The sequence below is a fragment of the Protopterus annectens genome, chromosome 9.part0 (genome assembly GCF_019279795.1).
Source record: "Protopterus annectens isolate FY-2018-M chromosome 9.part0, PAN1.0, whole genome shotgun sequence".
Lineage (NCBI taxonomy): Eukaryota > Metazoa > Chordata > Ceratodontiformes > Protopteridae > Protopterus > Protopterus annectens.
This window is the reverse complement of record NC_056743.1, coordinates 933,944,751-933,970,626: the sequence shown is the minus strand read 5'-3', so window position 1 is coordinate 933,970,626 and position 25,876 is coordinate 933,944,751. Positions and strand designations below refer to the sequence as shown.

The 25,876-nt window shown below is 41.8% G+C and overlaps 1 protein-coding gene across 1 annotated transcript in view; it reads left to right on the top strand.

Moving 5' to 3' along the window:
* LOC122810608 (tastin-like) overlaps positions 1 to 25,876 on the top strand; it is a 1,451,617-nt gene that overhangs the window by 845,612 nt on the left and 580,129 nt on the right. The window contains exon 10 of the mRNA XM_044082184.1: positions 22,676 to 22,794. Coding sequence (XP_043938119.1) covers positions 22,676 to 22,794 — 119 coding nt within the window. The remainder of the gene's footprint in view (positions 1 to 22,675; positions 22,795 to 25,876) is intronic.

Below are 25,876 nucleotides of genomic sequence, written 5' to 3'. Positions count from 1 at the left end.
GACTGACCACTGAATACTTTCTGATTCTATTTGGAGGGTCTGTTTCGGTCAGTTTACTTTGTGATCCCCTACTTCCCTTGTTGATCCAGAAGACAAAGGAGAAGGGGGTAAAAGATTATACTAGAAGGGTCAGCCTGCATATAAATACTTATGCCTAATGTAGTCCTAGAACTTTCTCTAAACCAGTCTTGTCCTGTTGCCAATTTTATTTTCAAACCCATAAAATAGAAGAGAGGATTTTGCATTTATTAGATGTTCATAGGTTACTGAGATGCTATCTTGGCAGAACAAGGAATGTAAGAAGCTTAGACTAATGCTTTGCATAAGCCAGTTTTCAAGCAAACCATCCCCAAATAACTTGCTCACTTTATTTCCTTTTACTATTTAGCTCTTGGCAAAAAAAAAAATTAAGGGAACAGTCGAGCTCCCACACAAGTGATGCAGCTGCCACTATTGTCTTTTTATCAGGGGTAAATGCAAAAGCACTACAGGCAGCAACTTTGGGCCTTTGTCCATACCTTTTTCAAAGCATAAGATGGACATTCCTTCCAGAAGGAGAGCAGGATATTACACTGCCATTCTGCAAGTTCTTCTGCAGCCTACCATGGGAAAGTAACTTTTTCCTTGTCCTGATGAGCTGAGAGTCTTTACATATTACTACAATAACAGTGATCCATACGATGAACATACTGCAGTCAAGTAAGGAGCTTACCATAATAAGTAGATGCTTAAATTGGATCCATGTTGTAACTATGTATGTCCTTCTATTCTCATGTTCCAGTATTCTTACTGTGGGATCCTCCACTTTAGGTGACCCATACATCGGCTCCTATACAAAAGCTTTCCACTTGGTTACTGTTGGTGCATGGGATGTCACACACAGGCCTATAAACCACTTAAATGTGACGTCTGCACGCACAGACCTCAGAACTTTTCTGCCACAGTCAAACATCAGATTGATTGCATTGCTCCTCTTTATCAAGACGTCCAATGCTAAGTGCCCCATTGAGAATTTCTGACTTCTACTTGCTTGAGCTTGGTTTGCTGGTTTTTACATTAGTCGATGTCCACTAAGAAGGGTAAATGCTGATGCGGGTGCCAAATTTCACATAAGAACATCCATGACCATTTCGTCTTTTGTCTAGGCTGGGAACGTGACCATACCTCCTGTGCCATTTACCAATCCTTCATCCCTAAAACTCTTAGAAGCCATTTGGTGGCCCTTAATCTGTACTTAAAAAATCAAAGGCTTAAGAAGCTAGCCCTTAGGATGGATCTGGAATCGGCAGAGCTAATAGAACCACCAAAGATAAAGCCCAACGTTTTGAGTCCTACCACCACTGCCTCTCTGTCGTCGGATGCCCTGCCAACTACCGATGTAGGGGTTGAGGGATGTCCGCTAGTACTGTCTGCTTCTACGGCTCCCCTCGAGGTACCCATATCCAAAGTGCCAGCCGGCACGTCCCTGGAGATGTCTCAGACATCTGTTATTCCTGATGTCGAGGGGGATCCAGGTTCTACAGGATGCCTTTCTGGAGCACCAGAATCTAAGTCTCCTTCCTTTGCGAAGGCCCCAGAATCAAGGCCTACAGTGTCTCCAAAATCTACTCCTTTAAAAATAAAACAAAAAAACTTAACATTTATCTACCCCCCCCCCAAAAAAAAGAACAATTTGACTGGCAGTCCTTTACTCAGTCCATCATGCAGGCCTTCATGGCCCTTAGGCTTGCACCTTCCTCAGCCTCTTCTATTCCAGTGCTCAGCCCAAGGCCTAGTTCTGCTGCCTCACTCCTTCCCTCTATTCCCCAGGAAGAAGAGGCCCTATCCTCTTGCTCAGAGGAGTCTCACCTATTCCTCGCAAATAGCCTCCCCCCTGGAATATTATTCTCCAGATGAGGATTCTGTTGGAGATTCCCCTCCAGAGGACATAACATTTGGTGAAACTATCACTAAGATGGAAGAATACTTCAAATAGGATACTTCCCAAATGACAAACTCAAAAAAGATACTTTGAGTTGTTGCAGGTTGAATGTCCCTCTCAGTCGGTCATTCCTCCAGTGATCCCTGCTTACGTTGATGCATTTGCTTTCTCCTCTAAGAACCCTGACTCTCAGCCTCCTGCCTCAAAGAGACCAGACTGTTTCTATAAAGTACCTGATAACCACAAATTCCTAGTAAAACCCCTTGGTGGACCCTGCTGTGGACCCAGATAGACCATCTAGATTGCTGCTTTCATCGTTTCTCTTGCCTTCAGGTAAAGACAGTAAAATTATGGATAGGCTGGGCAAGAAAACTTACACTTCCTCCACCCTGGCCTTCAGAGCAATTAACTGCCAAACGCATATGGTAAAATATGCCTTGGACTTGGTATCCCAAGCCTCTACACTTCTGAATTCCCTGCCTGACTCCCCTAACAAAACTGAAGTAGCATCTAAGCTATCCCTGGCATTCCAGGTGACCAGGCTCTCAATCAGATGCAGTTATGATGCAGCAGATGCCTCTGCTAGATAAGCTGCAACTGCATCAGTCTGCATCAGTCCAACCACTGCTCGAAGAATTTAAGTCTAAAATCCTAGATGCCCCTCTTGATAATAACCTTCTGTTTGGTAACCAGTCTGCAGAGTTATTTAAAAATTTACAGGAGAAAAGCAAAGAGCTGCAGGATATTAAACACCTGCTAGTCTCTCCCATACCCAAGTACTATAGAAATTATCCTGCTAACACATCCTATATCAGAAGGGCTCCTTCTATGACCACCCTTGCCTCTAGCAGGCATAGGAAAGGGACTAGGAGGCTACCTTCAATGACTACCCCTTTTCAGCCAGCCCAAAGATGGTCCTTTCAATACAGAAATAATGGCAGCAATGTGCGACTGCCTTGCCCACCTCCCCTTGCTTCCCATCTCTCACTTTTTGCCCCTTTGTAAAGAAATCACCATAGACCGCTGGGTGCTGGCAATAGTGGAAAAAGGATATTTCCTATCCTGGCAGGAAAGACCCACCCCACAGGGCATTCCTTTCCCACCCAAAAATCAGCTTCACCTAATTCTTCACATTATCCAGATCTATGGGCACAAGGCAGCATAGAACCCATACCACGAGGACAAGAAGGAAAAGGTTTTTACTCCAGACTTTTCCTAGTTCCAAAAAAGGATGGACCATGGAGACCAATCCTGGACTTATCCATTCTAAATCTTTTTCTAAAGGTCCCCTCTTTCAGTATGCTATCCCTACAGACCCTGCTTCCACTATTGCCACCATGAGCTTTCATGGCCACTTTGGACCTGAAGGAGGATTACCTCCGCATCCCCATACACCCAAACCACAAGAAATACTTTCACTTTGCTGGCCCTTCCTTTCATTTTCAATTTACTGCCTTGCCCATTGGTTTGTCCACTCCACCAAGGGTTTTCACCAAATGCCTAGCTCCTGCTATAGCCTTCTGCAGGCTCAAGGACATATAGCTCTATCCCTACCTAGATGATATTTTGATTCTTGCAGAATAAGGAGACCCTCAAAAATAATTTCCAGTTGTCTATGTCCCTGCTTTAGAGACTGGGTTTTGCACTGAACCTCCTCAAGTCATCTCTATTCCCAGAACAAGACAATGTCTTCCTGGGGTGCAGGCTTCGGACAGACCTAATGAGGGCATTTTTACCCCCAAGACAAACCATTTCCAAGACCTCCTCCAGATAGACCAGCTGTCAACAAGACAGTTTATGCACCTTTTGGGTCTGATGGCAGCCACCATCCCTATGCTCCCCCTAGCCAGGATGCACGAGGAAGCTACAGTGGTAATTTAAAGAACATATGGTCCCAGCACAGCCATCCCCTAGATTTCCAAATACCCTTCCAACCTTGTCTGCAAACAGAACTAATGTGGTGGCTACAACAGGTTCAAAGGAATCCTCAACATATGCATACAGATGCATCGGATCTGTGCTGGGGGGGCTAACATCAAGGGACTCGAGGTACAAGCACCTTGGCAGGCATCCCTCTTGAGGAAACATATTAATGTCAGGGAAATGACAGAGTTCATTTGGCCCTGAAGGCTTTTCTCCCTATCCTTCAGCCAGACCCTCTGCTAATCTTCACAGACAACACCACTGTCATGTGGTACATCAACAAGCGAGGGGGACCAGGTCCAACCTTCTATGCAGGCTGGCAATGCAAATTTAGGAATTAGCCTCACAGAACAACTTATCCCTACAGGCAACATACATTCAGGCAAATACTGTAAGCAGATCATTCTCTCTACATCACGAGTGGATGTTACACAGGGAAGTTTTCCTAGACATTATCCTCTGATGGGGTATACCACACACAGATCTGTTTGCCTCCCTCCAGAACAGACTGACAAGATTCTGTACCAAACACCATTCTCCCCTAGTTTGGAGAGTGGATGCCCTCACCATCTCATGGAAGGGACGGTTTCTGTATATCTTTCCACCCTTCCCTGTCATTCAGAAAGTCCTCCTGAAGATCAGGAGAGACGTGCCAAAAATTTTGCTGGTGACTTCCTACTGGCCAAGGCATCATTGGGTTCCCCCGTCTACATGCCCTCACCAAGGACAATCACCACAAGTTACCTCACAAGGTGAACCTACTCGCACAACAGAAGGGAACTCTCATCCATCCACACACACCTAGATATCCTGAGCCTAACTCTCGAGGTGATATACTTCTAGTACCCTTCAGACACTGCTACACAGAGGACATGCTTTCTGTCCTGCAGGAGGCCAGGAAACCTAACACAAGGTGATCATACATTTCTAAATGGGACAGATTCTCCACATGGTGTCTCCAAAGACATAAGGACCCCTTCTAGCAGATGTCCTTTTAGCCTTAGCTTATCTGTGTGAGCTGATTTAAAGCAGATCTGTCTTACTGTTCAGTGAAAGTGCATCTCTCTGCTATCTCTGCCTGCCTACCCCTGGAACCACCTTTGCTCTCCAGGTTGGATGTTAAATTGTTCTTAAAAGAGGTCTTACACATAAGACCAACCAGAAAACCTACCCTATCATCCTGGGACCTAAATTATGTCCTTGAAAAACTTACATTGACTCCATTTGAACCAGCCACTTCTTCATCCCTGCAGATGTGCACATGGAAAACAGTTTTGCTGGTAACCCTCACTTCAAAAAGAAGGTATCAGAGTTATGGGCACTCATGGCATGCCTTCCTTACACCATCTTCCATAAAGACAGGGCAACAATCCCTCTTTCATGCCTAAAGTGGTTAATGAGCTATCACTAAATCAGTCCATTCACCTACCAACCTTTTTCTTCTCTCCCCAGAATGACAGTGAGAGAATACTACATTCCCTGGATGTTCACAGACAAAACCAAGTCCATCAGAAAATCTAATCAACTCTGTTTCCTTCCACCCCCAGAGCCCTGGGCAAGGCAGTCTCCAAACAGACTATTTCCTGTTGGATCAGGAAAACCATCTGTTTCTGTTACTCATACCATGGAAAAGACCTGAATCAGGGAATTAGGGTTCATTCTACTAGAGTAGTAGCTTCCTCCAAAACCTTCTTCAAAGGCCTAGACACAGCTACCATCCTTAAAGCAGCCACCTGGTCCACTGTACATACTTTCACCAAACAGTACAAACTGGACCATATCTCCACAGCCAGAGCAGGTTTCACAAGGGCAATCCTGCAAGGATTTCTGGAATCCGCTACATTCCTCCTCCATGAACTGCGGTACTCTCCCACAGTAAGAATACTGCAACATGAGAATAGAAAGACATAGAATAGTTGTGTAAAGTCTTACCATAACCATAGATGTCCTTCTCTTCCATGTTGCAGTATTCCTTCTCTTCCTCCTGATCCCCAATTTTCATACCTACAGGTCTAAGGGGCCTCACAGAGCCCCTACCCAGCACTAGGGTCATTTTTTGACTATCTGTGGCATTCCACCAGTCTGAAAGACATAATTTGGCATCTCCTAAGCTACTGACTGACTGGGCAGTTAGTTCTGAGAGCTGTGCATGCAGACGTCACATTTAAGGTCCCTGGTTTATAACCCTATGTGTGACGTCCCATGCACCAACTGCAACCAGGATGAAAGCTTTTGTAAAGGAGCTGACATTCAGGTTGCCTGAGGCGGAGGATCCTACAGTAAGAATATTGCAACATGGAAGAAAAGGGCATCTATGGTTATGGTCAGATTTTACACAACTATTTTCCTTCAACATTCCCCTTTTACACTGTGAGCATCCTAGAGAGCTTGTAGGATCTAGTCTCTCATTTTACTGTTACAGATTTCCACATCTGCCTCTCACAGGACATTTAGCATCTGTTTTTTGAATGGATTGTGGGAATGCCATATTCCTAGGGTCCTTTTGCCTGCTATGCTGTAAATTCCCAGAAGGTGGGATGTTGTAGTGCCTCCTGCTGAATAGCAATAAGCCTAGCAAACAGTTAGAGGACCCTACTCTGTCTGCTGCATGAGCAAGAAATAACCAATGATGGAAAGGCAATGCTTTCTTTGTACTGGGAATGTGTTGATGATGTGTGGATGAAAACATCTGCCAACTGGAAGGGAGATTGGTGCAAAGCTCTAGAAGTCAGGTTGTTGACTACTGCTGCAGTGGTCCTGTGTGAACATCTGCTAATCTAAGTTCCTTATGCAGTTATACTTATCTGCTTTAAAACAACTTGCTATAACCTAACCAAAAACTTAACAATGATAACTTCCTATATTCCAACCTGTCTTTTTGATGACTAAAAACATCATTTAATTTATAAAATGCAATCTAACAGCAGACTTTGTGCCTCGTATTATCCATCCCAGAACAGTGGTAATCAGACTACTTGAATTACCCTTGGGTGTGTGTGTGTGTTTTTTTTGTTGTATGCAGTTACCTTTTAACAGATTAATATACTGTATCACGAGTGATTGAAATAACCTTTTATTGGAAATACTTGTATCTACTGTAAATTTTACTTTACTGATCTTAATGTTGTATACATTGTGTATTCCCAGTCTGTGGTTGAAATGGGTCTATAGTGGATCACTTCACTTTCCCAATTTACAAATGATAAAAATAAAGATCTAAATTGTGTTCTAAGAAAGCCCAGTTTGCCTGCCTTGAGACATTCAGTAAAACTAACATGGAATACTTGCCTTGAAAAACTATTAATCTGAAGTTGTTTTCATTTGATCTTCAACTTGTGGGACTCTGATTTGGCACAGGTCTGTCTCAGCTGTATAATCCAGCATCGGATCCAAAATCTAAGCTTCTCTCTACTCATAATGCCCTGCTCTCCCTCCTCCCCTCAGATCTCATTTGCTGCTTGTTTTGAACAGCACGGGTTCCAGTTGCTCCAAGCTCCTCAGGGATTCTAAGTGGTGTAAGTTCTCTTTTTGAGTCCTTTACTTTTCTGCTCTATTCCTACCCTTTTCTTTCACTTATTGGTAAAACCAAAAAGAAAACCCCTCTCCTTTCTGTCTTTTTCTCCCTTTGTGAGTATGTGAGTGAGTATTCTGTTTCCTGTCTCCATTGAGACTCCCAAGCCAGGGTTCAGGAAGTGTGCAGAGTGTGGGCATAAGTTTCCTCTTATGGATGACAACACTCTGTGCATAGTGTGTTTGGGTGTTCCACACCTGGATTCCTGCTGCTCGATTTGCATGGGCTTCAATCCCCGTGCTCTCGACAGCAGGCATAGACTGATTCTCAAAGGCCTTCTTCGATGGTGGCCTCTTCTTCCACCACCCTGGCTTCTGGAAGTCCAACTCTGCTAAGAAGTAGAGGAACAGAGAGAAGGAAGTCCAACTCTGCTAAGAAGTCGAGGAACAGAGAGAAGGCCTGTCATAAGGAAAGGGGTCTTCTGAGAAAGAGATCCCCCGAGTGGGCATCCTCCAGTTGAGCCTCCTGCCAAGTCTCAGTCTGAGGCAGGCCGGAGTTCTCCTCTGCTCCAGTCCCTTCATTTTTCCACAGAGATAGAGACTTCTCAGGCTTGGTACTCTGTTCTGGCCTCCCCTCTGTGTCCTTCTCTGCCAGGGTTGGTGACTTCTTCTTTCCAGTCCACTCGCAGCCTGTCCAAAGCAGAGGTGGACAAGATGATGTTTATTTGGGCCCAGATCCAGCTTAGGGGTCTTGCCTGCTCTGTCCCCTCCAGGGCTGTGAATACGCAGTCTAGTTTCCTCCTGATCTCTCCTTCTCTGATCCAACCTTCAGACCTGAAGACTCCGAAACCAAGGTTCCTGAGTGTTGAGGGGTTGTCATCAATGGACCCTTGCACCTTGACTCTGACCTTTACCTTGAGTGGTTCAGCTCTGATGTCATTGGCGTGGACTGACTCTCAGAGCTGTAGCTTCTGTGTCTGCTCTGAGGGGCTGGCCTTGACTGTGAGACTCTGAGTCATCCCTTCCCCCTGGGGCTTCAGCACCAAAAATGTCTGCTGCAACCCCCCCCCCCCCTTTGGCACCGGGGACAGCAGTCAGGCAGTCTCCTGTTTCAGCTCTGACTGCATTGCTTCCTGGAGTCTGTTCTCCTTTGGCGTTCGAGGTGGTGGAGAGGGTCCTCTTGGCTCCTTCGAGAGCCTTGACACACTCTTCCTCAGATTCCACCTGGCTCCTCCTTTTTCTGGACCTAAGTCTTCTGTCCTTCACCCTCAGGGACAGTTTGCTGCCAGCCTGCCTCAGGAGGTTCCTATTCAAGAATTCCCCGAAGCTTCCGAATCTTTCCCAGAGTTCCCCCCGAGGGGGTTCCTCAGAAGCATACATGCAAAAGGAGGCACTTAGACTTTCCTCCGGAGTCTCTCACTGATAATGAAGACTTGGATGAAGGGGAGGGTTCCCCCTGGTGTCCAGATGATGTCTTCTTTGGGTACATCATGGAAATCCTTCAGTGTGGTGGGTGGTCTACCCTCAAGCCCAACCCCAAGGAGTCTGTATTTCTGGAGGCGTTTGGCACAGGATCTTTTACTTTCTGTTCAGAGTGCTCCCCTTTGTACTCGTCATGGCCCCCTGGGTGTTTACCAAAGTGATGGCGGTAGTGGCAGCTCACCTGCGACTGCAGGGGTTTTATGTCTTCCTCTACCTGGATGATTGGCTCCTGTCTGCTCCCTCCAGGAATTGACAGATTCAGGTCAGGGATTTCCTTCTCCAACTAGCTCCATCCCTGGGCATCAGGATAAATCTTGCCAAGTCACATCTTGCACCTGTTCAGATATTGGACTTCATTGGGGCATGGTTAGATGCTACACAGGGCAGGGTGTTTTTGCCCTCAGACAGGTTATCCCCTTTGCAATCACGTATATTGCATTCTGCTGACCCAGCTCCCCCTGGCATTTTTGGTTCTTCGGGCATTGGGATCAATGGCAGCCACGATCACTCTTCTCCCAACCACATGCCTCCACATGAGTGTTATCCAGTGGACTTTAGCAGTCCAATAGTCCTATTCAGTTGTCTCGAGTTTGCCAGGACTGTCTTTGGTGGCTTCAGTCCCCGGACCTTCTTCTGGGCCGCCCTTTTGTTCTTCCTTCTCCCACGATCATGGAGACCACAGACTCCTCCCTGCTCAGGTGGGGGGTATTGCATGGGAAGGACTGTCCAAGGCATGTAGTCTTACCAGAAGACCAGCCTGCATATCAGTGTCCTGGAGATGAGGGCGGTGCTTTTGGTGTTGCAAGTTGTCCATGCCTCTCTCCCTACCATAACGATTGCCATCCAGATGGACAGTATGTCCATAGTCTCGTACATCAACAAACAAGGGGGAAACGATCTTTCCCACTCTGTTATGAGGCCAGGAGATTGTGGGAGTGGGTGAACTTTGACCATTTTCTGTGGCAATGCACATTTCAGGGAAGTCCAACATTCTAGCAGACAGCATCTTCCTAAGGTGGGTTTGTCCTTGCTATGATCTCTTCGCCTCTCCTTCCAATGCAAAGTGCACTGAGTTTTTCACACTCATCCCCCTCCAGGGGAGTCACCCAGAGATGCTGTAGTCCATGCTTTGCCCTACGATTTACTGTATGCTTATCCTCTTCTTCCTCTGATTCCCAAGTTTATCCAGAATGCGTGATGGCTGGGGAGCTTGGTCATCCTTATTGCCCCATTCTGGCCTAAAGTTTTGTTCCCTACTCTCTGGTCTCAATTTAGTGTGTCCTCCCTGGACTCTGGATCCAGTTTCAGATCTACTCACACACCCATCAGGGGTTACTCAACCAGATTTAGTTAAGCTGAAGCTCACTGCTTGGCTGCTCCAGTTTCCATGATAGCCAGGACTCCCGGGCTCTATTCTATCAAAAAAGGTCCTGTTTGCAGCTCTCAAAAGATCTGCTATAGCAAATGGAAACGTTTTTTGATCTGAGCTTCTCAGCATGACCTGGATCCTTTTACGGTGCCAGTCCCTGCCTTTCTGGATTTTTTAGCCCATGTTTTTAATAATGGCTCTTGTTTTTCAGAAGTTAAAGTTTAGTCGGCAGCTATCTCTAATTTTCTTGTGTGTGAAAATGTGGCTTCCTTAGCTTCATCAAAGCTCTGTAAGGCCTTTTTGAAAGGTACCTTCCTACTCCGGTCTCTGGTTAAGGACCCCATGCCTCCTTGGGATTTAACATTTGTATTGCAGGCTTTGGTCTCTCCCCCATTTGAACCAGCGGCCTCAGTTGATTTGCAATTTTTATCATGGAAGACTGCCTTTTGGTGGCTATTACCTCTGCCAAGAGGGTTTCTGAATTTCAGGTGTTGTCTTTTATGCACCCTTAGTTGATCTTTCATAAAGACAGTGTCCCTTTGGATCAACCCATCCTTCTTGCCGAAGGTAGCTTCTGAATCGAATTTAGCCAGGTTATTAATTTGCTAGTGTTCTTCCCAAGTTTCCAAAACCAGGGGGAGTACAAATTACACTTTATGTAGACAGCTGCATTTCTATCTGCATAGAACCAAAGTTTTGTGAAAATTGGATCCGCTTTTTGTTTTGTTCTCCAAACTTCATTTGGGAAAGCCAGTTTCTAAAGTTACTCTTGCTCACTGGATTTCTGAGTGCATTTCTTTGGCCTTTCAGTCCAAAGGTTTGCCCTCAATGGCCCTGTCCAGGCACATTCCACCAGATCAGTCTCTACTTCTGTGGCTCTTTGGTCCAGGGTTCCTATTAATGACATTTGTTCTGCTGCTACCTGGTCTTTATTGCATGCCTTTATTTCCCATTACAATTGGATCTCCTTTCCAGGAGCAGAGCATCCTTTGGCTCAGGTGTCCTCTGGAATATCCTTCCATGAGGGTCTCCCTCGGTTTTAGTAGCTAGGGACTCTGTCCCACAGGTTGAAGATCAAATGAAAACAACCACTTCAGATAAATATGTTATGTACTTACCATAACATTCCGTCTGAGTTGTTGCTTTTCATTTGTCTTCAACAGTCCCTCCCCCCTAACCCCCTGCCATTTTTGGGCTGTGTAGTGGACTGGACAGAACCAGCCTATTGGCTTTCTTGGTGTAAGCTGAATGTGTGTGTGTGTGGGTGGGTGTCATTCCCCCTTTTGGGCAGGAATAAAGGGGTTTATGCTGTAATAGGGTTGGTGCTGTTATGCAACAAACTCAATCTGAGTGGTGGGGGGCATTGTGGGTAGGAGAGGAGCTTGGATTTTGGATCTGATGCTGGAGTATACAGCCAAGTTGGATCCGTGCCGGATCTGAGTCCCACATGTTGAAGACAATGAAAAGCAATAATTCAGATGGAATGTTATGGTAAGTGCATAACTAGTTTTTCTAGTTTCTATTTCTTCTAGAAAAAAAAATCTAAACTGTATGCCTCAATAAATAAATATTTATAATACACACAGCTTTACAGAATCGTCTATATGGAAAGAGTGTTATTAAATTTGTTTTTCCTTTATACCTTATGGTTTCTGACTTTAGGTTGAATCAGTCTTTTCAGCAACTTTTTTTATCCCCAAGTAACAATATAGACAAAAAAATTACTCACTGCATGGATATACACATGGCACAGACATTGTATGCAGAGAACAAAGCCATTAGACAGACTTTTCTCCATTTAATTATTTTTTGTCTATGAACGAAAAAAAGTGTAATCTTGTAACCAAACAGACCCTAGCTAATCATACAGAAGTGTAGCTGTTCTGCTCCTAGTGCCATTCTCTGGTCTGATGCTCTCCCAACTTTGAGGAGTCAAAAAAAAATTCCATTCCTCAATGTAATGCTCCTAATTGGAGCAAACCAACCAGGTCCATTGTTTTAATCCGTACTCCTTTCCTTAGGGAAAAAAAAAAGTAAACTGTTCTTCAGTCTGGTGCTTCTAATATAAGGAGCAAGCCAGGTCAGTTTGCAGGTTAAAGTATATATAAATAGATAAAAAGGCTTGAACTGTAGAAGACTGCCTGCCACAGTTTTGTCACACATGGAGTGCTAAAGAGCTGCTTCATTTCTGACCACAAATGCAATACAGGCATTAATGACTGCTACTAATTCACATCAGACCTGATTGTGCCCCCTAACACTTTGCAGCCGGATCCGGCAGCAGCCACCTTTGCCCAGCCCTAGGTATACTTCTGTAATCATATTTTCAATTAAAACATATACACACTCTGGGAAAGTCTGGGCTTACTCTTAATAGTCTGCAGCTACCCCTGCAGTGCTTATAGGCATGTATTTACTCAATATCCTTGAGTCTGCTAAATGGTCATATGTATACTGTCTCACAATACTACAGACTGGATGTCCTGTTAAGGGAAGGGGTTTTACTTCATATAAATCACTGCTGCAGTACAGGAAATTGTCACCAGAGATGTCTGCTTGACTGACCAGACTTCCAGACCTCAAACTTCAACAGTGAGGCATAGTGGTATCCCATATAAAAAGTGCAATCAGCCAATGTCACAAGTGTAAGCTTAGTTCAGTGAGAGCCTGTGTTGGCATAATTGTTTTTTAACCACAGTTCTCCAGTTTACAGCAATTTTTTAAAAGCCAAGTTCCTCATTGGTGGCCTTTTTTATTGACTAAGGTTTGTACTTATTTGTTTTTGAAATATTCCCAGGGGAAATCTTTTAGTGGTTCATGGGGCATACCTCTTGCAGGCCTGAAAACCATTTTTTGACTAGTTATCTGATCTTGTTCAGAGATTTGCATTCTGAGTGCTTGGTTGTCTTACAATTCCACCTCAAGGTAGACTTCAAAATTTGTGTTTAATTCTTTAGGAAAAGGGTAGAAGCAGAGAGGCTTCCTTTCTTAAAATGCAAAAAAAGCTGGTGGCTCTCATACATGCTTCAGAGTGCGAGCAGCTGTCCATTGGTGTAAGAGAGTCCATAACTCCAAAGAAAATCCAGGAAAAGGAGCATAGTATTTTTGTGGGTAAAGGAAATTCAAAAGAAGTATGTGATTAAGGAATAGAAGTATTTGCCCTGTTGTCTGATGGGCCTGAGGATGTTGAGTCTGGCAAGGTGTTGTTTTCTAGCACCTGACCTTTGAGTGGATTGCAGCTGCTGTTTAGTTCTCTGTCTGACCCTTCTGAATGCGAGTATGTTCTCATATCCTCACAAGCTTCTTTCTACTTCATAGATTCAGGGGAACACAGACTGCATTTCTCAAAGTGGCTGAATCCAGTGTTTGCTTAGATATGATGGCTTCATCCAGTAAAAAATGTGTGGCTGTTCTGGCTCTGGTACATACTTGCCACAATGCAGAATAGGCAGATCTTGGTTAAAACTCTAAGGAAGTCTTCATGGTAGAGAAATAGCCACTGCATGGCAATTCTTTCACAGAAAAATGCACGTGAGGAATACACATCCTCCATATCTGCCTTGTAGACCTTTGTTGTTACTCCAATGCCTCCTCCCCATTTTCCAGCAAGGCTTTGCCTTGAAGGATTTTAGGACACTAACAGAAAAGCTCTGTTCAGTGTGACACAGCTTGCAACAGTCCTCTACCCAAACACCCCTTGAAATGCCAGTGAAGTAAGATGGGGATAAAGGCTTTCTCCCCCTCCCATGAGAATCAGATTGTTCCATTGAAGGTGAGGGAGATGTTTATAATTCCCAGATGTCCTCTCCCCAGTGATGAGATTTAGATGGAGACCATTTCATCAGGCTCATCACCAGATAACATCTCTTTTATCAGATACTCCTCCTCATGAAGGGAGCATTTTAAACGGGTGACCCTTAGTGTTTTGGAGACTGAAAAGTGGAGTCTGGACATGTTTGGGCTGACCAAGCCCAAATCCACTGCTGTAGTACCAATATTAATGGCTTATTTCATTGGAGCCTGACTTACAACCAGCAGCTCTAAAGAAATCCAATAGATTCTACAAGGTTCATCATGCTTCACTGTACTTTACTAGGAATCTGATTGCAGATTTTGTGGTGCTTTCCATTTCGGCTGGCTTCAAATTACTTCCAGGATAAAATATCCAGTAGTGGAATTAAGGTATTAAGTATGTTTAAGAAAAAAGTACATGTGTTTGTCACACTTAATTTTAAGGCCGTTAATTGTCAGACCTACTTCCCAAAGTATGGGAGCGAAATTATGAAAAAAAACTGAGAAGCATGCCCTACAGAACAAGGACAAAGCACAGAAATTGTCCAATTGGACTCCGACAGCACAGACATGGAAAATTGTCATAAATATGGATCTGACATGACTTTGTTCATCCCACTCAACCACTAGAGTCTGCTTGGCACCAATTAAAAAAAAAACATTTCCCAGGGTTCAATTTCACTTTACTAAGTATACTGTATATCAACATCTTTTTTCAGATTTTTGTTTACTGCTTTTGAAGCTGGCAAGATTAAAATAATCCCACGTTTCACAAGCTATTTTAGGCCTTTTTTCTTGGTTTGGCAGTTTCTTTTGATCCTTTTAAATATGGGTTTACTTCTTCCTCTTTGATCAATACTGCAATATGTATGTGGATCAGAAATCTTTTGAGGGGTTTCCATTTGTTTATTCTAGATGTTCCTTCCCTGGGTTCACAACTTTTGTCTGTGGTTTTTTTTCTCTACACTTCATGATTATTTGGCAATTATATCAGCATATATTGCCAGGATTAGACTAGCTGGCCAGCTTCCAAAGCTTTAGGGCCACACTCCCCAGACACTGCACAGCTCGAGGCGAGCAGGATGATCCGTGGCTAGGCCACCAAAACTTAAGAACTTTCTTCCTGCCAAAGTATGCAGTCTGTGAGCTTTGGGTCATCAGCTATTACTTCTACAAGGCTGAGCAAATGGGTATTTCATTGGGGATTACTTTTCACTGCATCAGTTTTTGAGAAGAAAAGTGCTTTCATTCTGTCAGAAATTTGTTTGGGGCAAGATCTGTTCATTTTAGTGGATGTCACTAAAAGTTTTGCCTTAGACTTTGCATTCTCTGTCATGGTTCCCTGAGAGGAGTCCCTTGAAAATATCTACTTTTTGTGAATGAGAAGTGAATATTTATAACATGTATTGTAGTTAGGGGTATTATTTTTCCGTGATGTCATTAAAGTTGTTTTACAGACTCTAAGCCCTACTTAAGAGCTTGCCAGACATTTTTCAACTGACAGATTATCCTGGGTCCCTGTGGGGATTCCCTTATCTTTTTTTGTGAGAAAAGGCATGCTGTTTCTCCAGTACTGTTGTTGTGAGAGGCTGGAGCTAGTGTATTTGGTTGTAACTAAAACAGTTTTACCTCAGAAAGTAGCCTGGGTGTAACACTGACTCTTCTTGACTCTACTATTCAGCTATCTGACTCCTTTTATGGTTAGTTCATGGGCCTGAGTTCCCGTAGCTCAAGTGATGCCACAAGAAGTTTTCCTGGGAGGCTTTGATCTTTACTCTAGCTTCCGTTTTACCTCAGCCACTGATGGGTGACCCCACTGTGACGATCTCTTCTTCTGTACTGCTCACCTTTCTCTTTGTTCTGCTAGTGCTGTTGCTTAGGAAGCCACTGAAGACTGGGTAGCAGGCACATCTTCTGTGTATGTTCAGCTGCCCTTGTCTGTATTGGGGAAGGGACTGGGCAGGGTGTTCCTTTGCTGAGCTACTCCAAGTAGCTTGATTCCATAGGAAGTGACCGTCCTTTATGCTGCTCTTTTTCTTGGGGTGGGGGGGATCTCTTAGAAAAAGGAGATATAAAACTAGGTTGACTTCTCCTCCTAAAGCAGAAAAGGAGGATTGTCTTGGCTTTGCTAAGGGCTTATTTAGAGCCTCTGTTTGTCAGCAGTGGCATAGGGCTACTTCATCTGTGGACCACTCTTCCCCTTGGGGAATTTGCTGAGCACCCTACCCTCTGGATGGGCATGTCCCTCCTTGCCATCTCTTCAGATGCCAGAGCTTACTACCCAGGCCACCTGAGCTGTAGTTAAGGCTTTATTTCTCTGCACAACAGCACAGGCTTTAGAAGTTGATTCTTGATGTTGGTGGATTTTACCAGTGGCACACTTTTGTCTCAGGGCTAAAGAACTTCCTGAAAAAGATGCCATTTTTTTGATTGGTGAAATGAGTAAATGCAGTTGTTACCCATCCAGAAGGATACTTTTCAGAGATCAGGTGATATAACAATGTATCCATTTTCTTGATTTCATTCTGTTGACTGGGTTTCTTCACTGGTACTTATTTTAGTCACAAAACATTCAGGAAAAGAATCCTTCTATAAGGCCAAGTGGAAAAGATTTGCTGTTTGGATCCAGAGATATCTATATACTCATTCTAAGCAACTTTTTTTGTGCTCTGGATCTCTGTTTTCAACCATTAATGTTTACTTTTCATACCTGTTGGCCTTCAGTACTCTGATGTAAAGTGGAACTCCTGTCTCAGCACAGACTGGCAAAGTGGTTAAGGATTTTTCATCCCTAGCCTTCTGTAAATAACCAGTTTCCCATGAGAGAGTTGAACTTCATTATTTAACATGATATATTTGTTGTTCAAACTGGCTTTAACAAACTTGAAATCTTTGTCCAGGCTGAAACATTCTAGTAGCCTTCACCTTGGATCAACAACTTTCAGCGTTATGGGCTCTTGTGTACATGAAGTCTTTTTTAGTCTTCAAGGATCGAGGGTGTTGTTGCTATAATCCTGATTTCCTTGTGATGGTGATGTTTCAGTTTTGCTCAGACATGACTTCTGTTATTTTGTGGAGAGACAGAACAGCAGTGACTGCATTCTCACACCTTGAACAGTTATCAGCTGCTGTGGCTGTTTCTCTGGAGAGTCCATGAACCAAGCAAGTAGGGAACTGATCTCTGGTGGTTGTTCCTGGTAGATTATGTAACTGTAGAACAATGACCAAGTACACTATCCATGTGGATTGTTACACAGTGTAGTGTTCTGTCACTAGAACATTAGTATTGATAGAATGACTTTTGTGGACTGCAGAGTGGTACAAAGGGTATTGCTGCTTCATCTAATCACTTGGCTCTCAGTTTGGCAATTGTTTGGGGTACCTTCTCTGTAGAATGCTCACATATCTCCCCTGCATTAACAAATGCTTTTGGGTTCTCCAGTTTCCTGGTACATATCAACTAGTAAGTGGCTTTGCAATTCTCTAAAGTGCTTACAGATGTATGTGCATCCTCCAGTGTATTGTTGCCTCTTTCTTGATATATTTCTGTATCTTCTGCCCACTGAGTGCTGGGACAGCCTCAATTTTCCACGCGACCCTGTACTGGATTAAGCATGTTATCAGATAATGAGTGAATGATAGCAGTTTCATCCAACTGAGTATTTTGAATAGGCATGCACTTGATTATGTGGTTAAGCATGCAACCTACAGCTTAGATTGTGGTCCAGTGGTTAAGTCTTGTCTCATGTTCTAGGTCCAGTGACTGTGAAGTCTTCCCTGTGATTGTCCACCTTTTTTTTTTTTTTTTTTTTTTTACAGGCGAGAAATCGATCTGATTGAAGTGCTCAGAAATTTCATTATTGCTAGTAAATTGTGTACATGTCCTAATAGACTATTTGACACTGCAGACCATCACATCTTCTGGAGCCATTTAAATTTTTCTTGCATCATGTGCTATTTTGAACTGGTTTGTTTCTTGCCTTTCAGTATGGTCACAGAGGGTGATTTCTGATTTACATTTTTTCTCTGTTACTTTCTGCATTGTGGGATTACAAAATGCTACAGGTGGTACAGTTTGCAGTGTGTGTGCTTACCACTTGGAGATGTCATAAAAGGAGTAGACTGAGCTACACAGTTATGCTGAGGATGCTAATTTCTACCTTTTTTTCTTTGAAGTAATTGGCAAAATACAGTCCCTAGCATCACTATAAAGGTACTGGAGAGTAGGAGGGAAATCTATTAATGTTCAGTTATGTGAAGACAAGAACTTTAATGCACCATTGTTTAAAGACAGACATTTTTATCATGCAGGTGGCACTTTGTTCTTTTACCTCTCTTACTTATCCTTAATAGGGCAAAACTGGCGAAACAAAAAGGAACTGGAATCACAAGCAGGGTTAAAACAACAGTTGTTTGTTCAAAAAGTAGAAAGTCCACAACTTGTGAAGGTGTTTTGTAAAAAAAATAAGAGATGTTTGTTCCACAAGTTTAAAATCCACAGCGTATTTAGAGTTACGTTACAAGTACAAAGACCTAGATAGGCTTCTTTCGGCAAAAATCTAACTCATTGTGGTTAGCTTATGTAATCAATGTGTAGACACATGATCAAATCACAAGTTAAAGCTGTAGTCACATGATAAGATTAAAATAAAATATAAAAGGTGTATAAAATTGTGTGAAAAATATATTTATTAGTAACAACGAACAGCTAGAAATAAAAAGGTAAAAAGTAATAAGTGATAATACTTATGAAATTTAGATTTTTTTTTAAACATGTAATACGGAAACAAATACAAGAAATTAAATGGATCTGATTATGTAAATACTTCAAATGGGGCTTGATGATAACCATGTCATTCAAGCCAGGTTGGGTATGCGTGCCTTAAATCTAAAATCCGTTGCAGTTCCGTCATGTCTGTATGCAATTTTAAGTCACCCTCTCTGAGTGGTCCACATATGCTGTAACTTGCAAAATAGCAAATTTAAAGGAACGGGTTAGATCTGTATTAAAAGTATGTTTGTATAAGGCATTTGTTTGAACACGTCTGATGTCTGACATGTGTTGACCTATTCTGTTTTAGTTTTCTATTTGTCTTGCCTACGTGATATGCTTTGCACTTGGTGCAGTTTGCTGTGTATATTAAGTGTTGTGTGTTACAGTTACCAAATGCTCATGGTTCAAAAGCAGTGACTTTGATTGGATGTCTTAACAAACTTGTCAGTATTTAATATATTTGCAGATAGTGAATTCATTAGATTTGTGCATTCCTTGCTTACTAATGTAAAAATTAGATGTATTTTTGGTTGAATCTTTATAACAAAGAATGTTCTTTAAGTTACTAGCTCTTCTAAAACTAAAATTTGGTGAATCAAATACAGCGTTCCTTAGCTCAGGAATCTCAGTTAAAATAGACCAGTATTTTTTAATAATGTTCTTTAAGGCTGGTGTACTTCTATCATGTGTAACTATCTTGCTTTTAAAGCGATAACCTCGCTAATAAAATATTAAACCAAACCAACAAAAGCAAGGTAGTTTAAGTGATGCATTGAGACTCTTTGTAGTTAATTGTTAGTAATTTATTATGTAAATGATTTTATTACATGACTTTTGAATGTAACTTGAATGTATTTAAAAGCTTCTTTGCATTACTTCGTTGTTATCTGAGGAAGTTGGGTCAGTGAACCTGACGAAAAGCGCTTCATAAACTTTGCATTTTATCCTTCCTGTGTCGTCTTTTGGGTGCTTTGACTAAAGATTTAAGCACCATTTGTGTTGAAAACATGTTTCTATCTGAGTAATGATATTCTATGCATCTTTTGCCATCAGAAGATTTTGCAACAGTTATCCACGTACTTATATTTACTTGGCTAGATATTTACAGTGGTCTTTTTTCATGGAAATTCTTCATATGAACCCTCAGGCAGTTTTAGTGCAGAGCTCTGCAGTTAGACTAAAGGGTGAAGTTTTTGTATATGATCACATAATACTGGTTCTGTAGAATCTGCAATGCTCCCCTTAAAAGAGCAACTGAAGCCTTACAGACTTGTCTGTGTACTTTTCTCACTTGGTTGTACCTGCCAGTCATTCCCAGCATTTCTTTAGAAAACGTGTTGCCATTGTTATTAGGCCTCATTGGTTCTGTGGAATTTAATTGTGCCCCATTAGTGATGGATAAATTTGGTTGTAGCTTGCTTTCGAGGTCTATCAGAATCTGTTTAACTTTACTTTCTCAGCTGCTCAGTCATAATCTTTTTTTTATTGTATTATAGCTCTGCCTACTTGTAAATTACCTATATTACTGTAATTCTATTGATTATGATAAGTGTTAATGATTATTCTAACATGCTTCATAGTGATAAGCATGAAAAGTGAATCTGAATTTAAAAGACAATGGGAATCTGTTATTAAATGCTCAACTTCTCTGTCCTTTTTCTCCCTATTTACAGTCCTTGCTATGAATAAACAACAATACAGCATTTAAAATACTTTAAATCAACTTTCTCTCTCTACTAGAACAGTACCTTACCGTACTGTGGTGGTTTCACTTTCAAAAAACTTTTATCCCGTCCTGGAAAAGCTTGCTGCAGTCTCCAATTCATTGATGTCATCAAGGCCAATGAATACAGATAGTTTTGTGGCCAGTTCCCTTCCCAGACTGATATCACCATGACCGTCCTAACCCCCCCCCCCCCCCCATGCTGTGATATCACAGTTCTCTGATACTTCCCCTGCCCATACAGAAAGTAAAGGCTAGAACAAGGAAAACGATACACAAGTCAAGTCTCCTGCTGTGAGGTGTAGGTAACAGCTCAAATGCCCTTAGCACTTGGACAGCTAGGGAAGTTAGATGTGAAGGGGGATGGGAGATGAGTGAAAGTAGTACAATTCAGGCTTTACAAAAGACTGCCATTTAGCCATTCTAAAAAGCAGCAGTAAAACGGATGGTACAGTGCTGCAGTGGTAGTATTGTCACCTCACAACATGAGGTTCTCTGGTTCGATTCTCTGCTGGAGTGCCTTCTGTGCGGAGTCTGGATGTCCTCCCAGCATTCATGTGAGTTTTCTCCTGGTGCTCTGGTTTCCTCCCACGTCACAAAAACATGTGTCTGGAGCATTTCTCCCCTGACCTTCGCTGAAAATTCACTTTATTCCAAGTCAGACTTTCCCTGTAAACAAATGTAAAATAAATAAATAAAAAGCACATTGAAAGTCTGTTCTGTGGCATTTGCACTCTTTGTGTTTTAAGCATCTTTGAACAGCATGAAATGTTACTTAAAACTGACTGAAAGACAGCAGTGTATGCATGTAAAATCAATGCAGTGGCAGGGGCATTTTGAAGAAAGAGGCCTGCGTGATGTAATTTTTTTACAGACAAGCACTGCTTTGTGGGATACCTAGAGGCAGACTAAAAAAATCATGATCAGTTCAAGATGCTAGACCCCATGAGGTCAGACCCAGAAGTTATGTATAAAAATATTTAAAAAACCTGTAAACAGTCCTAGAGTGGTGTTAAAATGTAGGAAATGCCAAACCATGATGAAATAAATGTTTTTTTCAGTATGTGGATGCTGTTTTCCTTTAAATATGCTGTTAGATAATGCAGTGCAGTGGTGTTTCATTGAGGTAAGAGACAGTTTCCCATGTTTGTTTCAGAAATAATTATGGAAAAACTCTGCAGCCAGTTGATTCACAGAGTGCACTTTCACCAAGCACTATAGTTTGTACCTTCACTGCAGGAGTCGAACATTCTTTGATGGGCAGTACTCAAAGGTATTTTGCCCTAATTCTTTCCTGTTTCTCATTCAGGCTCCTACTCCCCTTTTTGATATTGATATAGATTTTACCCACGTGTTAAGTCCAGTGTAAAAGTAATAAGCAAAGTGTAGGGAAGTGGTTGCAGTCTGGATTGTTGATTTTTTTTTTCCACAGATGCCTTACTCCCATCCAGCTTCTTCCTAACTTCAGGAGGAATTCCTGCAAGTAAACAGTTTTAGAGCGTCTAGCTTTTATTTGGGCATATTCCTAAAAGTGGAATGCAGTTTTCCCACGTGTCAAGAGCTAAAGTCCATGGTGTGAGCACCTCCCAACACCTATCATGCAAAGTCCTCAGGAGTATACACCTCATATAGTGAAGTGAGATTTTTGAAAGAGCAGCATGAAGGAAAGGTACCACAATGAGACACCTAGGTACCACTCAATGCAGACAGCCCTCCTGAAGATAATTCTAATATGATGAATACTTTAAAGTGTATATTTGTGTTTTAATGCCTTGTGAATCCAGCATAATGTGTGTTTTAACTGAAAGCAAATCTGTCTCAGTAAAAATAAGAGCAATCTTATCAGACACCTAAAGTAACTGGTTTCAAGTATTGGAATGAATTTCCTAGCTGATTAACTGCAGTGGCTGAAATTAATAATGAATTAGGTAAGTAATTATTGAATGAACTGAAATATTTGATAAGGAATTTTCTATATTGTGGTTATTATATGGATATCTTTGAGCCATACAACCACTACTTTTAAAATGTCCATTATCTGTTTGTTACTTTGAATGGTAGGTGTAGGTGCTGAAACTAGCATGGAATGCAGTTTCTTTAATTGCCACGAAGAAAATTATTTTTCATTCTATTTCAGTCCCATATTTTGATCCTATTTCAAACCCATATTTCTATTCTTAGGTTATGAGCCTTCTCCTGCCAGAGTTCCTCAGTACAGTATGCCAGCAGAACAAGAAGTGAGACGAGTTTCAGTCTTTGGTGAAGCAAAGCGTGTTCCTGATACACGGCCTCTCAGCATGGTTAGTATGCATTCAGGAACTGTAACAGTGTATTAACTTTAGATGTTCAGTGTTACTGTGTTACATGATCTTTATTACTTGAACTTAGTTATTCTAGGAATTGTTAAAGATTGAGAACATTATGCATTTCAAACGTTCTGATAATTATAATAGTGGAAAGGTAATGTTTAATTCATGCAGGTGTGGTAATCTGTTTCAGACATAACACAAGCTAACTAATTTTCTTACCATTGACTTGTTGCTGAACAGAAATAAGATGAAATCCACAGAGAAGCACTGCATGTTTTGCACAGGGCTTGTGCAACTCCACTGTAATGTTCAGCTGTGAAGACATTTAGTAGAAATACAAATGGAGCTGTGGACCATGGAGCCCTCAGTTCTGCTCCGATAGGTGTAGCCCAGTGGAGCATTAACTCCATACTGAGACCAATCTGGAAGGCAACAGAGTTGCACAAAAGAGTACAGTGACATGGATCTATTTATCATATAAGTAAGCAGGTGGATTGCACACCTTGCACAGTCCTTATGATAAAAAAGCATGTGCATGAATATATAATTGCTAGCTTTTTTTCTGTTCCCTGACCATTTTTTTTCCTGTGTGCTTTATCCCCCTCTGTTAGTCCTCCATTAGACCTGTGGGGTTTTCCATCTTAAGTGAAAGCTGACCCAAGGTGCTGTCTTCTAGATGGCCATTAGGTGATTTCTGCCCTCATCTATATCCCGGCAGTGCTGGTGTGTGTTATGGCTCTAACCTCAGCCTAGTGAGCACCTGTGTCACCTCACAGATGTCATTGTGCCCTGTTCCATAAATGCCTTCTTCGACAGACATGCTTGTTGGGGCTACCATCACTGGGTTTGTATGTCAAAGCCTGATTTCCCTGGTCGTCATCCATTGCTGATCTGCAAACCTTTGCTTCCATGGGAGCAATTGGCCATCCAGAATCTGCTGTCTGTCACCCCCCCATCTCCCCACCCCAAGAAGAACGTACCAATGTAAGCTGCATACAGCCCACCCTTACCTGAATGACTCTTCCAGTGCCCAAGCTACTTCAAGCTTAGGTTCACTGGGTTGTTAGGATTTCATCCATGTACAGCACACAGTCCATCTTTTTTTTTCTGCCTTTATGCCATCCATTTAATTTTTCTAGCTGATATATAGATCACGTTTTGGTTTACCCAGTCTCTATATCTTATACATAGGTCCATTAAGGAATCCTATGTTCCTCTCATTTGGAAAAAAAATCCTACATCATGCAACTTCATAAAGGGGGAAATTCCATCAATGTAACTACTGTTCAATTGCTATTCCTCCCCATCCAAAATGCTTGAAAAATGCATTCACTTAGAATTTTTTTAAGTACCTTTTCGACTCTAGCCTCTTATTCGTTATACAACATGGCTTCGGCCCTACCACAGTACTACCACTGCTCTACTCAACTTTTTAAATACAACAAATCTCAAAATGAATGAGCACAATATGATTTCAGTTAAATCATTATTGGGCCTATCCAAACCTTTTGATAGCATCGTGCACCAAATACTCCTAAATATGGTGACCAACCTAGGACTATCACTACCCACCAGTGGCTGGTTTTAAATTTCTCAAACGGATCTTAATCAGTAAAATGATCAGACCCGCCCCCCCCTTGCTACCTGTTTCTGTAGGTGTTCCTCAAGGATCCATTTTAGAACCTCTCTTCACTATATTAATTTACCTACATTCTGCCATTAAATCTAGCAACTTTATTCAATATGACTCCGCAATCATTTGCTGTTTCTCTACCATTCAAGAGCTTCGAACATTTAACACAAACTGCTTTTCCCAATGTTGAGTTTTGGCTAACAGATGCACAATTGCTGAATCCACATAAAATTAAGTTAATGCTAGTCACACCTAAACTGCATTCAGATATGACCACCCTTGCATGTTACTTCAGTCAACAGAATAAAAATTGAGCTTGTATCACATGCCAAACTTTTAGGTGGTGTTGATAAATTGAAGCTTGACCAATATATCGAAACCACTGTTAAGCAGACTTAACTTTTTTAGTCTCTTAATAGATCAAAACTTTGACCGACATTAGCGTTTACTGTTTAATGTTTTTTGGTCATTAAACTCTCTTGTTGTGGTTATTTCCCGGTGTTTTGTTTATACTTCTATATTTACAAAACTCCAGTCTTCACAGATAAATAAAATGGAACAATAGTATAGCAAAATAGCCCAGTTTGTTGTCAGTCGTCACTCTAGAACAAATCACTTTGAAGCATGAGGAGCTCTTAACTGGATGGAACTTCCAAACTCTCTTAATTACTACTAAATTGTGTACAAGAATATTCACCCAAAAAGTTCTGTGCTCCAAGGACACACGCCTACTACTATCAAATATATCTAATAACACTGCTAAGACTCCTTCATTCCCTTAATACTGCTGCTCACTGAAATTTTAGAATAACTTCAATCTCTTCTATAGCTACACCTGAAAGTCTTGATTTTTTTTACTACTGTTCAACAACTGGTTAATTGAATTGCCATATTACTTGTCCAACTGTTGGGCACCAAATTGTAATTTCATTTATAAACCCAAGGTAGGTAAACTTCACCTCCATTGTACTGTACTGGGCTACTCTACAGTTATTCTTTCTATGGTTTGTTAATTCACTTGCATTATTCTGCTACACAATACATTATAGAGTACCAATTTTTTTTCTTAATATACTTAACATCTAAATATCTTACTCATATTTCTTCTATATAATTACTTGCATAAAAAAATTTAGTCTTATGGAGCGTATCCCCTTGGACTTCGGAAGGGTCTTTTATCTTGCTGGTATAAAAATATTACCTTTGTGTGAATTTCTGCTTATCTTGCTTAGAAGCTCCATTGTGCCTGACTGAGTGTGTTTCTTAAACAATCTGAAAAAACAGAGCTGACATAAGTATAATTTTTGGACTTTATCTAACTGTTCAGTGCTGCACTGTTTTTATTTATTTGCTTGACTGAATTATTTACTTTTCTGTGTCTGCATTTATATATTTGCTGACCTGTGGCTGAATTTTTGTTTTCTCCCACCCTCTCACCCA